Here is a 15,276-nt window from a genome sequence, read left to right as displayed (position 1 = left end):
CATTCCCTCGTCCCCAAACTTCCCTCCTCTTCCCTCATGCTCTCCATTTCTCTCTATTTGTCTCTTCCTTTCTTTCCTCTCCACCCATCACTCCTCCTCCTCTTCTCTCCTTCCCTCTTCTCTTCAACGCTCTCCTCTCCATCCCACTCTCCTCCTCCTCCTCCTCCTCCTCCTCCTTCTCCTCCTCCTCCCCCTCCTCTCCCTCCTCCTCCTCCTCCTCCTCCTCCTCCTCTCCCTCCTCCTTTATTCTCCATCCCTCTCCTCTCCATCCCTCTCTCCTCCTCCTCCTCCTCCTCCTCTCCCTCCTCCTTTATTATCCATCCCTCTCTCCTCCTCCTCCTCCTCCTCCTCCTCCTCCTCTTCCTCCTCCTCCTCTCCCTCCTCCTTTATTCTCCATCCCTCTCCTCTCCATCCCACTCTCCTCCTCCTCCTCCTCCTCCTCCTCCTCCTCCTCCTCCTCCTCCTCTCCCTCCTCCTTTATTCTCCATCCCTCTCCTCTCCATCCCTCTCTCCTCCTCCTCCTCCTCCTCCTCTCCCTCCTCCTTTATTCTCCATCCCTCTCTCCTCCTCCTCCTCCTCCTCCTCCTCCTCCTCTCCCTCCTCCTTTATTCTCCATCCCTCTCCTCTCCATCCCACACTTCTCCTCCTCCTCTCCTCTCTCTCCCTTCTCCTCCTCCACCTCTACTCCCCATCCCTCTCCTTTCTATCCCTCTCTTCTCCTCCTCCTCCTCCTCTCCTCTCCCTCTCTCGCCTCCTCTTCTACATCCCTCTCTCCTCATCCGGCTCTCCTCTCCTCTCCATCCCTCCCTCCCCATTGCTCTCCTCCCCATGTGAGACACCTCCAGCCCTTCCATCTGTATTGTCCTCTATAATTCACGGCAGTGTGTTTGCTGGGCCTGACGATGTTGTCTCTGTACTGTGTGACTAGATGCCGGAGTGGACCACCTTATCTCCGGTGACCATTTGTGTGTTTGAGCATATAGTGCAGAGAGAGCGGGAGAGAGAGACCAATGCAAGAATATAGGGTCAGGAGAGGTTGTATATCAAGCTTATCAGCCCCTCTCTAGCTGGGAAGCCGCATGTCGGTGTGTCTTAATTTACGTCTCAAAGTGAAGCATAACCTGTGATACAAGCGAGATTTGATTCTGCGTCTGCCATTGAAACAATTGTGATTTTAAAAAAAGTTAGGGAGAAAGTTATGTGTGTCTGTGTCTTCCCCTCTCTAAATGCCATAACGCAAATAGTAGAATAGTATACAAAAGAAAATGTAAGTTTTTTTTTTTCATTTTTCTTACCTGTGATTTCAATTATTTTGTGTGGGTTGTTTACGTGGTATATAGGGTAGGGATAAATGTGTTCGATTTCACCTTAATGGTACCTCTCTACTAGACTGCTAATGGCAGAAGGTTTAAGAACCCCAGCACGCTGTGTTCCATCAGCGACAAGCTGCCGCTGGTTCTAGGAAGCCATCCAGTCACCACTTTATTTTGACCTTGTACAGCAACAATCAAAACCAAACATCAAACAACAACTCCTGCTGGGTTCATAATGATCTTAAGCTTGACGGCTGCTTTTTAGGAAGGAATTTTCTGCAAGAGAGAGTAAACATGATTAGACCGCATCTCAGTGACTTCCAGTAATCATAATTGCGGCACCCCTTTGTCCCGCTCTCACAGGTGGGGCTAACTGCGCCCTCTGGTCCCTTACAGTCATTTGGCAAATACTTTTATCCATAGCAATTAGCAACTGTAGCAACAATCCGGTCGTTTCTCTGCTAGATACCCATCAAGTAGTAGGTGGGAGTTAGTGCATCTTGCTGACCATGCCTACAGGAAGAGTACATTTGCTGTTGATGTTAACTACGGTATTCATTTATACCATATTATTATGTTTAGGGTTAACCCGCTGCTCCTGACCATTTTCGTCACCCTAACCCCTATGATACTGCTCTATAATTATTCTTATTACCAACTGATGTTGATTAATGGTGAATTACTGTACCCTTATTGTTAAGTTTTATTTTTTTTACAGAACAGCAGGAACCCTTTGCACCATTCTATCTTAAGGGTCGTCAAGCCCAAGCCTGTCCCTTATAGAAAGCCCTTTGGGAATGGGAATCCCTTTCCACTCTTCTAAGAAATATGAACCTTCGATCCCATGGCTCTAAATCAGGTCCTGCTCGGTGCAACCCACAAGACTCCTAGGTAATGGCAAGGCTTATTCGGAAGCCCAATTTGCTGTTGGAGGAAAATGTTAACGCGTAGCTTCACTTGAGAGTTGGAATGCCAGAGTGTCTCGCGGAAAATGTGCTTGCTTCTTTTTCTTTGACATCGCAGGAAATATAGAATACATTGTATTATGGCACCCCCCCCCCCCCGTCGCATCCTAGCTATGGTATTAAGGAACAGTTATGGACGATAAAGCAGATGCTGCTGTGTGTGTGTGTGTGTGGCATCCATAACATTCAAACTCCTGTTTCTAATTGCATTTACAAAAACATTTGCGATGCAGCCGAGGAATTCTGGGTAGTACGCCAATGTCCACAGTCTATGAGCAAGATGCCCTAACCCCTACCTGCCCCTTCGTGAGTGGCTTTGGATAAAAGCCTCTTCTAAATCATTAAATAGTGGTCAAATAGACATTCCCGGAAACTAACAAGTTGGCAATTACAGTTTATTCTACACTTGGGTCCATAAAGTGCTGACCAGGGTGGCGGTGCACAGCCATCCCTAAAGGTTGACGGTGTTAACAATCCATCTCCACTGACTTTCCTTCCCTCGTGAGCGCTGTGCAGTCCCTGGCTTTAACGGCTGGCACTGCAATTACCCAGGGCTGTTCAGGACACCGGAGGTGGCTTGTGTGTGGTACCACAGCGCTAGAAATCCGGATCTTTGAACCATGTGCAGTCAGTAAATACGCGGGGGGGTCAATTGAGGCTTGTTTCCCTTGTACTCCACTCAATCTTTCCCACACACAGCTCACATATTTTCAAGGCATTTCCACTCATTCTGAGTCATGGTATTTCTGTATGTGTATATTTTGATATGGCTTGGCCCCCTGGTTGCCATTGGTTTTTTATGATATATCTACTAATAATAGTAGTTACTGTATATCCCTCTATCTTCTATTTAATAGTGGTCACTATTTGCCTTTTTAAATTCCTAATTTGAATATAAAGAAAGATATGGACTTTGCTAAAAAAAATGCCGCTGCAGCTAAAGCGTTTTCTTCTGTTGTTTCACAATCTTCTTTAGCAGAAGTTAACTGCTAACGTTCTTCCTGAGTGGAAGGGGCATAAGTTCTGCACCCGTTATTATTTTTGCTGATTCCTGTATGTTTTTAATAGCTTCATGAATGAGTCCAACCTGTTCGGAGCAGTGTTCTCCACAACGTCAGACCAGATAACAGCCCTTTTCTACTAATGATAATTGAGTCATTATAATTCGTAGATGGTGTATTTCTTCCAATGGGAGAGAGAGAGGGATTTTGCACGGGGGAGAAAACGACCACCAACCATTGCAGTCACTTCTGTATATTAAAAATAAAGAGTATCAAAATATGTCTCTGGCTAAGGGAAGTGATGTATACGTCTTCTATAAAGAGTCGAGTACCAGACCTCTCCTTGGAATGTAATTCAGTTTACTAGAGGTAGTTTATCTTTGTCTGACAGTCAATTTTTGGCCTCACGTGTCAGTTCAATGGGCTTCATTGGCATGCACTGACAACTAACACAATAAGATACAGATACGAAATAGTCAATACTCTTTTCTCTCTCTGTCGCTCTCTCTCTGTCTCTCTGTCAATGTCACTCTCTCTCCCTATGTCTCTCTCTCTCTCTCTCTCTCTCTCTCTCTCTCTCTCTCTCTCTCTCTCTCTCTCTCTCTCTCTCTCTCTCCCTATGTCTCTACCCTCCAGATGAGGGCTACTACCAGAGTGGAAGATTCCAATTTGAAATCAACGTCCCAGAAGCCTACAACATGGTGGTGAGTGACAAAGCCTTCATTTTTCCCGCTCTTTGCTTGCCTTCTCTGTCTGTGTATGTCCCTTGCTGTGTTCTCATCCAAGTGTCTCCAACAGCCATGAAGATCCACACTAATTTAGAAAATGTTGCTGTCTGCTGGGGGACATATTGGTAACAAAACAAACATTGCCCTATTATATTTAAGTCTAGTCTATCGTATTTTACAAGTTTACAGGGTTCGCCTGTAAACATTGATACTAACTTGTATATAATAACGTTAAAGAACATTAACAGATTAAATAACGCTGCCACCACAGATTTCCATGTTGAACCCTTTTAATGCTGAAGCGTTGACATTGCTGGCGCTGGACCACTTAAAACCCTGAATCTGAAAGTTAAAGTGAATTGTGCTTCAGTCCTTCAGAACGACTCACTGAGGTTCAAAACACCGTCCATGCATGCGTCACGCTGGTACGTGGGATGAAGAAACTGGGGTTTATTTTGGCTCCACCGGATGGGGAAATAGTCAAGTGCACTTGTGATCGTTCAAAGGGACGAGTATAAACAGTATAATATTTATTCAGCGTTTTACCACGGAAAATCACAACATTGCACCTCTCTGTGTCATATCAGGACGTAACCTCACCTGACTTGCAAATCACAGTAATGTTTACACGCACCTGTGGTAACTGTTTCTCTGGGCATGTGTGAGAGGAATTGTATGCGTGTTTTACTGTGTGAGTGAATATCACAATATTGAATAATAAATCGAGCTGTCACATAGAGCACCTCTTCCGCCTCTTTATCAAGTCAGGTCAAGTCCCATTTATTTGCAAAGCCCTGAATAACAGTCACAGTCTCAAAGGGCTTTACAGGTCACGTATTTATGACATCTCCAAACCCCAGGGCACGAGATCTTGAGAATGAACGAGTGGGGAGAGTGGGGGATCCCTCCTACCAAGGATACCAAGGAGGGAATGCAATGGGTGCCATAATGGACATACAGTATAGTAGTATTACATGCACAACATTTAAATTCAATGTCAACCAAATTGAAAATATGTTTTGTCCATGGTGATTGGGTGCTTGCTGGTAAGCAAGATGCTATGCGTCAGGTGTTTTTAGGCGTCCAGTCACAATCGTATCAACACATTAAAACAGAGATGACAGTCTGGTTAAATTGGGCACGGTGACCAAGGAACATGTAGGGCACCTCTGATTGGCACCTACCGATACGAAGCAGAGGTAAGGTAGTGCTGGCTCGCAGGGGGATTCAGCTGTACTGAGACTGAGCTGATCAAAAGAAAAGGTAGAGTCCTATAACACACCAACGGTTTTTACACAGAAACTCATGGAGACATCAAAGCTCTCCGAACGCAGTGTGAAGTCCTCAAAATGTGTGTCTGTGTTGCTTTGGGGCAAAATGGATATCAGTTACGTTTTCCCTGTGTTAAACTGAAAATCGTTTTGGGATAACCATCTTTTAATTTCAATCAGGCGAGATTCAACCTTCTGGATCTGGGAGGATTCGTTTGATCTAAAAGGAATGTTGATTTAAGCTTCGTCGGCATAACAGTGAAAGCTAATTCCATAGCTGCTCCCAAAGCTTAGGTTGCAGTGTTTCAATTATGAATCTTCACAAAAAAAAAACGAATTGTGTTCCATTTATGTGTGAAGATCTAAAACAAAGAAGAGCCAAGCTTTTCTTGAAACATAATTTTCAAGACGATCAAGAACGATGCTATGGTAAATTGTGTCAAAGGGGAAAAGCTGCAGCAGAAGCAAGGAGCGTGCATTGCTGTCACATTAACCACTCTGGTCACAGCAGTTTCAGAGGAATAGGATGTCCTAAACCCTGACTGAAATGGTGATTGACTGTCTGGTAAGCTGCAGTTCTTTCCAGTACTTAAGAAGGTAATGCCTGTGTTAGTTTAGCCTGTGCATCCAAGGAGTGTTTGCTGAATTGCAGGAAGGTTGCTTCAGGGGGGACAGTCTCTTGTATGTTGAAGATGAAGAGCAGAGGAAGAATTCATTTTATCAGTCCTCAGTGTCTGTTGTCTCAAAGTGTCTGTTATCTCACATTGACTTTTCTTTCATCACTTTATCTCTATATCTCCTAATTTGTTTCTCTTCCCTGACCTTCTTTCTCGCTCATTCTCCCCTCTCATCTTGGCTCTCTCGCTCTCGCTCTCGCTCTCTCTCACTCTCTCCTTCTCTCTCTCGCTTTCTCTCTCTCAGCCTCCAAAAGTGAAATGTCTGACCAGAATATGGCACCCAAACATTGCTGAGACTGGCGAGATCTGCCTGAGGTAACTACGCTTCGCTCAGTCCAAAATTTTTGTCTTCTTTCGTCCAAATCACTGACTCTGTCGTTATTTTACTTTGGCAATTTATTAGTTTTGTCTCGGCTGTTGATGATAACCATTGTTCATTTGAGATGGAGTTGAGGAAGACAACTTTCAGATAGCTGACTTATTCTATATCATTGTAATGCTCTATTATGAATATTGTGTGGTTTCAGGATGATACAAGTAACCATACTGAACTCCGAATTTGCATACCAAAGTTGTACATTAACGAGAAAATGAATCACAAATGTCCCGAAATAGGCCTTATCCAAAATGCCTCCAGAGAAATTAGATTCCCTTGGAAGGCTTTGAACATGTTCTTCCAGAATACTGTGCTTTCTTAGTGTTCCCGAAGAGGATTAAATGCGTTGATTCCCTTACGCCATAAGTAAAACAAACTTCTTTGGCTAATGTGTCGATTTGGTAAGCATTGAATATGATAATCAGTTAGAGGAAATGGCTCTGAATTTAATGTATTTCTTAACCTACAATGGCCCCCTAACACACCGTCATACATTAAAAAGCAGGCAAGGGGTTTATATCCGCTTTTATCCAAAGCGACTTACATCGGTTAATACACACATTGACACACCGACGGCAGAGTCAACCATGCAAGGCGACAGCCAGCTCGTCAGGAGCATTTACGGTGTGTCTTGCTGTGTCTTGCTCAGGGACACATCAACACTCAGCTATGAGGAGCTGGGGATCGAACTAGCAACCTTTCAGTTACAAGACAACTGCTCTACCTCCTGATTTAAGCCGACCGCGAGTATTAAACCTGTTATTCTGTGCGTGCAGCTTGTTGCGGGAACACTCCATCGATGGCACAGGCTGGGCCCCAACCCGATCACTCAAGGTAAACAACAACATTATTATTATTTGGGAATATTTAAAGGAAGTCAAGAATTTATTTTGTGCTGTACATTTTTTTTGCATTGAATCAAATAATATAATTTAGTGCCCACAAAGGTGCTGGGTGTAGTCAGAGAACTACATTGAGCAGGTTCTTGACAAGTTATTTCACACGGGTGGTAAGCGCATGAAGCAAAAAAATCGTATCTGTTGTTAACTTTGGCCTGAGATAAGGTAAAAATAAATGTTTGGCTACACGTGCTTCAACTCTGATGTGCTGCCCCAAATGATAATGTTGACCATTATCACATCACATAGTTTCCACGGATGAAAGGGAGTAAGGGTTGAGATCAGGATACTTACCAAAGTGCATTATGCTTTCCTGATTGTTAGATCCTCCAAATTGGTTTCTATTCAGAGAACACTTGCTCGGGTAAGAATAGAAGTATGTAAACAATGACATCAGGGAGACGGCGCTTCAAATAAAAGTACCTTGAGTCTCTTAAGAAATATCTTAAGAGGTTTTCAAATAAAGATTCCCATATACCTGTGTTTAATTAACATTTTAGGACACATTTGCAAGTGTTTTTAGGTTCATATGAGATAAAGAATGTCCTTAAAGCTGACAGAACAGTTTGATATTTCACGTCTGATCTGATCCCTTTCTTTCTTTCAAAATCTCTTTCTTTCTTCTTTCCGCGGCATCAGTCCACTTATCCTGGTCTCTATTTGGTTAGTCTCTTCCAGGGAAAGAGTATTTAGAAAAGCGCTATAAAAAACTGAACCATTATTATTATTATTATAAAGACCCTTCTATATGGATGAGTATGCAATTAAATGGAGACAGGGCATCTAAATTGGTTTGAAAACAATTTAACCAAATGGGAGCGTAGGATGTGTCATCCTAATAACTCAATCACAAATGATTTTGGTTGGGATCCACCCCTCTTCCTGTATTCATTCATTCATTCATTCATTCATTCAGGACCAAACCCACCCTCGGCAAGGAATTGTGAGGGTGGCGTCTATTGATACATACTAGTTGAGACAAATGATTTGCTTCTCATCCACGCAGCGTCCATCATCCCCACCCTCTTCCAAACCATTCACTAGGGGTGGGAAAAATAATAGATTCTTCGATGCATCGCGATTCTCGCTGGAACAATTCTGTCTCGATGCAGACAAATTAATAATCGGAATTAAAACATTCTGTTCCCCAAGAGAGGGACAATTTTTGTAATTTTAAAATCATTTAATTTATCTTCAGTGTGTATTGGCCAATCAGATTTGTCTTGACACGATTGCGATTCAGCCTACGCATAGCATGCGCGCAAACTCACAGCCCGACACAAGAACTCCTTCTAATTCAAGAGCAGCTTTTTCCTTTAATGACATAGAAAAGAAAGAAAAGAAAACTGAAACCTATTTTTTGCATGCTTCATATTGTGTTATAATGCAAGCAGCATTGATTATTGCATTGTTCATAGAAAGTCATATTTGTGACAAAAGCTTTCTCTCTTATGAAATATTAGATAAGTTAATTAATCTGTTGATGTCTTTAATGATCATCACAAAAGTAGGAAGTAATTAGCAAACTCTGAGTAGCAAACCCAGATGTATACATATATTATTGAAAATCACGCATGGTACATACAACATTTTTTTGCATCGATAATCGCTTCAGAATCAAATCGTTGACCTCATAATCGGAATCGAATCGAATCGTAGATGAAGAGGTAGAGGGAAGAGCTAGTGAAGGAGGTAGGGAGTAAGTGCTATGGAGAGAGAGTGAGAGGTAGAGATGAAGAGAGAAAGACAGGGAAGGACAGAGAGAGAGAGAGTGGATTGAGAGTCGTTAAGAGCGAAAGTGTGTGAGAGGCCTTTTGGAGAGGGAGCGGCAAAAGGAGGCAGGAAAGAAGAGATGAAGAGGTGTGATGTCAAACAAGGGAACCTCTGGGATTGTGATCTGATAAAACAAGAGACCAGACCATGTATTTTGGAGGAGCGAGGAGGTCATTTGAAGATAAGTGATGGGGGGACTGAGAGATGGATGTTCTTTAGTGTTTTATTTCAAGTATGTTCAGTTGTACGATATCTGTCATCTGGCAAGACAGAAGGCATCTTGATTGTACACACAACAGAGGTTACAGAATTGAGGGGAATTTCAAGTATCCTTGGGATATTTGGTATTTCCTTCGATCATACACATGAGGTTAAGTAATGGTGTTTGTCGTGACTGAGATCGATGTAGTTCTTTATTTGCTGCCATTCAGTATGATGCTTACAGCAGCAGATGGTAACACCCAGCCGAGACAATTCTTTTTTCCGGGGAGGGAAATCACAATCGGTTTCCTTCTAACAATGACAATTGAGAAGTCCGGTTTTCTAGACGGAATAATGATTCATCTCTCCCTCCCACTCTCACTGTCTGTCTGTTTCTCTGTCTGTCTGTCTGTGTATATACTTGTGTGTGTATATACATATGCATGTATATACAACGGCTACCCCTATGCCTTTCTGGCCCTTTTTCCATCATCGCTGTCCTGAAGTCATAATTTATTTATACAGATAGCAATTTATTTTTCTGTATTCCAGCAAAAGCCATTGCAGTTGGACAGGTGTTGGCAGTGTTCAGCACTCGAATAAAAACAACTACTTTGTTATATTTATATATCATATACTTCCATGTTCTCACTTTTCATTCACTTTTCCCCAGCAGCCCAGTAACCCAGGAGCTTGTTTACAATAGTTCTTGCAGTCGTACACGTTTGGACGGGAACAAACAGTGGCATTGAAACCAGACAATTTAAACTATTCTCTTATTTATGTTTGAGATTTCTGGTTGAGTTGGTTCAGGGACTGAACTGAATCAAATCTCCTCAGAGCTGAGCAGAAAAAAAGTTCTGTGTGACTTGAATTGAGGAGATTGTAGAAAAGCAATTTTTCGGGTTTTCTCCAAATGTTCCAAAAGTATTCTGAGTGATAGTGGGACAGTGGGAGGAGGCCAACAGTAGAGCTGGTTCTAGCTGGAGGTCTCGTGTAGGTGAAGGGCTGAGGGCTAATGTAGTTCCAGTTATAGCTGGAGGTCTACTGTAGGTGAAGGGGTGAGGTCTAATGTTGTGCTAGTTATAGCTGGATGTTTACAGTAGGTGAAAGGGTGAGGTCAACAGTAGAGCTGGTTCTAGCTGGAGGTCTAGTGTAGGTGATGGGCTGAGGTCAACCGTAGCGCCAGTTATAGCTGGAGGGCTAGTCTAGGTTAAGGGGTTGGGTCTACTGTAGAACTGGTTCTAGCTGGTGTTCTACTGTAGAGCTGGTTCTAGTTGGTGGTCTACAGTATAACTGGTTCTAGCTGGTGGTCTAGAGCAGAGCTGGTTCTAGCTGGTGGTCTAGAGCAGAGGTGGTTCTAGCGGGTGGTCTACAGTATAGCTGGTTTCTAGCTGGTGGTGTACTGTAGTTGAAAGGAAGTGTTTATGTGTGACGTGAAGGTTAGGGGAAACGGCATAGTAGAGTTGCATTCAACACACTCACAGTTTCACTCCATTCCTCTGTTTGCGTCAACGGCCAAACACCGGATGGCTCCATTTGGCTGCGTTTGTATACACTCTCCTAAACTGGAACCCAAATAGATTAACACACACACATGCACACACCTAAACAGAAACATGCACACCCATATACTGCAACAGACATATTTTGACACACACCCATACACACACACAGACACACACTCACACACACCATGTAAACAGAAACAAAAAGTGACTCATCTGCAATAATGAAGAGTACTCCATGAAGTCGTTCAAACCAATCAGAGCGCAGCGGCGAGAAGCAGAGTGGATAGAAAGTAGGTCTGAATACATTGTATGATAAATTATTTATACATTATCTATACTTTATGGTATAATTTGAGGGAACAAACTTTTTTATTTATACTTGTTTTTATTTTAATATTACTCAAGTATGTCCCTGAATCTAGTTTGAATAATAAAGTCATTTTTATTTCATGCATTACGCCAAAAGGCTGTATGAAGCGTTAATGTGTTTTTGACATCACAACTGTAAAAGTCAAATTGATTTTCTCCTTGAATCAGTGTAAGACAATATTTAGTAATCTTCCACTTGGCCGGAACCCACTAGAGCTGCCAGTTTTCTTGCAAGTAAACACACCACACAACGTTCATCAAGCTCTTCATGCGAAACACACTGGACTAATTTAAAACCCTTATCAAACATTTCCACAAAAAACGTTTTATTTTTCAATTTGAATGCTAATGTGGTCGTTCAGACGAAGGCTTTACATTAAAGCCCAGCGATACACCTCATCCATTTGTTTTGTTGTGCTGTTCATGTTCCTTCATCTCTGCTCCTCTTCCTCCCTCATCTTCCCTGACACCATTTTGAGGTACACGTCTTTGAGGTACAAGACTTATTGTACAAGAGATTAAATAAGTGTAAAGAGGAGGGAAGCTACAAATAAATACAGTAACTATGTCTATACACAATGAGAGTAGGTAAACAGGTAAACATTACCTACATTATTACCTCTCTTATGACGGCCTCCGGGGCGTTAAGATGCTAAAATGCTTTATTGTGTTCAGTCGGGCAGAGCTAATGTGATCTCATCATAATTATTCCTGTGTTGTTCTGGGCACCATTGGGACACCATTGAGGAGGAGCAGAAGCCGATCTGGGATGGCATTTAGAGCCTCCTGCTGATTCAGATGGTCTATTACTTTGAACGGCCATAATCAGGGGCTGACGTGTACACATTACTCTGCTCCATCAACTGGCTCAATTACTACTTGAGTGAACTGTAGGTTTCTTGTGTGGCTGGTATTTTCCCTTATTTTCCCCTAACTGTTTAATAAACAGTTAATAAACCCTGTTTAACAAACAGTTTGGGCTCCAAAAGTAATATTCAGTGTTTATTCTTGCTGTCGTGGTTCAACTTGTTGTGTTGGTAATGTTTACATGCCTTAAAAGGTCTTCACTCTGTTTTTCAGGACGTTGTCTGGGGTCTGAACTCCTTATTTACAGTAAGTCTGTCACTCTCTATCAGCTTTAATTATTAGTTAAATTGTACTTTTGGACTATATTTTTGAATAGGTCCAAGGGACTACATATTCGAATATGTAGTCCATTTAATTTGAAATTGTTTGAGCACATTTCAATTTTAATGTTACACACACACACATTATTTTTTATGAAGAAAGTAGTCAATAATTGATATATGGGTAAAATAAATATGTGTGTTCGTGTGCAACCCGTAAATTAAGTCATATTTACTACTCATTGAGATTGGATATGTATAATCATGTACTCACTGTAATTGCTTCTAGGTAAAACACATCAATGTTCATGAACCCAGTGTAAAAATAGGACGGTGCCGGCCTAGGCCAAAACTGGCCATTGTGTGTCCAGGGTGTGCAGCCATAATCAGGCTCCAATTAATTCCTGAGGGGAAGTGACCCTTCTAATGATGAAGAGCCCACCCCCGGGTTCAGATAATAGAAAGTAATTTACTGAGAATGAGATTCCTCCTGACGCCTTCTGGAGCTTTACTGGGAAGGCCAATGTTTCTTAATGGTTACAGATGATCATCATTGGGTAGAGGGATGGTCAAGATTACAAGTCGTTGAAATCGATTAAATTACTTGGGATTCAAATAAATTGGGATTGTGCGAGTGGTGATTAAATACATTGGGATATAAATAAACTGGGATATAAATAAACTGGGATTAAGTGATTTTTGATTTAATCAATTGGGATTAAATACATTGTGATGAAATCAATTGGGATAAAGTGGGTGGTGATTAAATCGATTAGAATTTAATTAGATAAAATTTGTTGATTGTAAATAATTTGTAACTGAGTCATCATTTGGGATGTTTGGAAGAAGAACTGATCCGGGGTTAACGCAGGCTTTAAAGGAGACATATTATGGCGTTCTCCCAACAAGTAAACATAGTATATGAGTTCCAGAATACGCTGTTTGCTGGAAATAGCTTTTAGGAAAAAAAAATCTCGCCTACCGCTATTCCCCTCTGTTTCCCTTCAGAATGGGAAGGGATTGTTGCCGTGTGCGGACTCCTGGAGCTCTATATAATAAAATAAAATAAAATAATATAAAATATAGTATATAGGTATTTATATAATATTATATCTAATATCATGGCCAAAATCGATGTGTGCCTCGGCGATATTATGAATCATAAAGAATGCGTCTGACGTCTGTGGTACTTCCACAACAAGTAAAGACTCGTACTGGGGGTTATCTCGGCCATGGTTGAAAAGAATTGGGGGGAAAGGAACTTTGGCCTTAGCTCTCTGAAGTCCATATTGAACCGTGATACGGAGGAGAAAGGGATCGTCCTCCGGGAGTTGAGCTGCCAGACTGCCGCCGAGCTCCCCCCGGGGGGTGTGATCCGGGAGCTGAACTGCCGCCAAAGCTTCGGCGGCGGTCGGGTGGGGGGAATTCTTAGCTATGCTCTGATTGGAGGGGGGTGGGGAAGTGTTGCTTTCATAATATATAATATGTCCCCTTTAAAGAAGACGAATCGGCGACATAAAATTGATGGCAGTCACAAGTTATGAGGCAAATTAATGCAAATCAAAGTTTTGAAATTACATGTATCCTTTTTTTATATTCAGACCTCATCATTCAGTTTCAAGTATTCCTGGGGTTCAGATAGTGAGTATTTTCACAGCTTGAAGTCATTGTAAAATCCCTTTAATTTTCAAAGAGTAAAAACATAAAAGCGGAGTTTGGGGGGAATTTTGCCAACGTCAAACGTTTCTGTCTATACTGAGTCAGAATAAAGAGTCATCTGAATTTATAAAAACAGCAAGCATACAACAAACAAACAATAAACAAACATGAAATAATCCGAGGCCATAGATGGGAGTTCTCCCGGCGTCCCTCCAAGAGCACCGCAAGGAGTAGTCCCCAGATGGGAGTTCTCCCTGCCTCCCTCAAAGAGCTGCGCAAGGAGAAGTCCAAAGCATTGGGCAAAAGCAAGAACGTATTGTACACGGTTGTCAAGCAGCAGGCTGAGAACAGCTCTGCTCCCCAATAAAACTATAGTATTGGTTAACCAGATGGTAGTCAACAATAGATGGTAACCCTCATGTGTGTATCAGAGGGAGACGTAACCGTGGATTCTGAGTTGGAGCCTTTGACCCAATGACCCCCCCTCCCAAAGGGGGTCAAGGAAATGACACATACCAACAAATGACAGTTAGAGACACGGAAGGGCAGTTAGGGAAACAGAGTGTGAAAATATGATTTTCCCATTACACTGAGCAGAACATATAAGGGCGATTTCCCACTTGTAGTTGGCTGGACTCATTTTCGTGCATTTTTTCTTTGGTTCAGTGAGTGGTCACACTGGACTTTGTTGGCGAAACAAACGTTGTATTGTAAACAAATGCCTGGCGGCCAAGCGGGTCGCTCCTCTATTGGACCGAAACTCACAAGCAACTTCGTGCAGTTTCAGGATTTTTTTCAAGTTTGCAAACCCAGACGGAGTTCACTTGGAAGCGGGCCTAGACCCTTGTTTTCAAGCAGGCCAGTGTTTGTTTGTTTTGCCCGCACCACACCAGAGTTCCATAGCGCGTTCACACCAAACAAACCGACCTATCGGGGGAAACACCCCATAAAGACGGAACAAACCGCTAAGGTGTGAATGCACCCCTAAAACCACATCAACCTCCTCATTTTTGTTTTGATTCAAATTAATTGAAATAAAAGTCCAATCGTTAGTGAAATGCCTCTCCTTTCCGATCGTCAACGTTGTCTGTAAGGGGTCACCTATCAAGCCTTATCGTCCTTCCCAGTGAGACAGGTATTGCGTTCTCGGGCTAAAGGTTTAATAAGGAGACGAGCTTGTGGCTCATCCATTGCTTCAGCTCTTTAATAACAATTCAAGTCTGGCCTCGCCCAGCCTGTACGCGGCGTCTCTACGGCAACTGCATAATTGCAATGTATTTCTTACATCGATAGCCAAATCCAGGGTGACACGACCAAACCGCCAGCGGCCATCGTCTCTCTCTCGCTCTCGCTCGCTAGCTAGCTTTGTATTGAAAACAAAGGATGCAGGCCTGTCGGTGATGAAA

The 15,276-nt window shown here is 42.5% G+C and overlaps 1 protein-coding gene across 1 annotated transcript in view; it reads left to right on the top strand.

Annotated features, from left to right (window-relative positions):
- The window catches only part of ube2f (ubiquitin-conjugating enzyme E2F (putative)), a 41,975-nt gene that overhangs the window by 12,467 nt on the left and 14,232 nt on the right, over positions 1-15,276 (top strand). Inside the window, exons 5-8 of the mRNA XM_060040612.1 lie at positions 3,916-3,983; positions 6,200-6,270; positions 7,108-7,165; positions 12,165-12,197. Of these exons, the coding sequence (XP_059896595.1) occupies positions 3,916-3,983; positions 6,200-6,270; positions 7,108-7,165; positions 12,165-12,197 (230 nt within the window). The remainder of the gene's footprint in view (positions 1-3,915; positions 3,984-6,199; positions 6,271-7,107; positions 7,166-12,164; positions 12,198-15,276) is intronic.

The sequence above is a fragment of the Gadus macrocephalus genome, chromosome 20 (assembly GCF_031168955.1).
Source record: "Gadus macrocephalus chromosome 20, ASM3116895v1".
Classification (NCBI taxonomy): Eukaryota; Metazoa; Chordata; class Actinopteri; order Gadiformes; family Gadidae; genus Gadus; species Gadus macrocephalus.
This window is presented reverse-complemented; position numbering and strand designations above follow the sequence as displayed.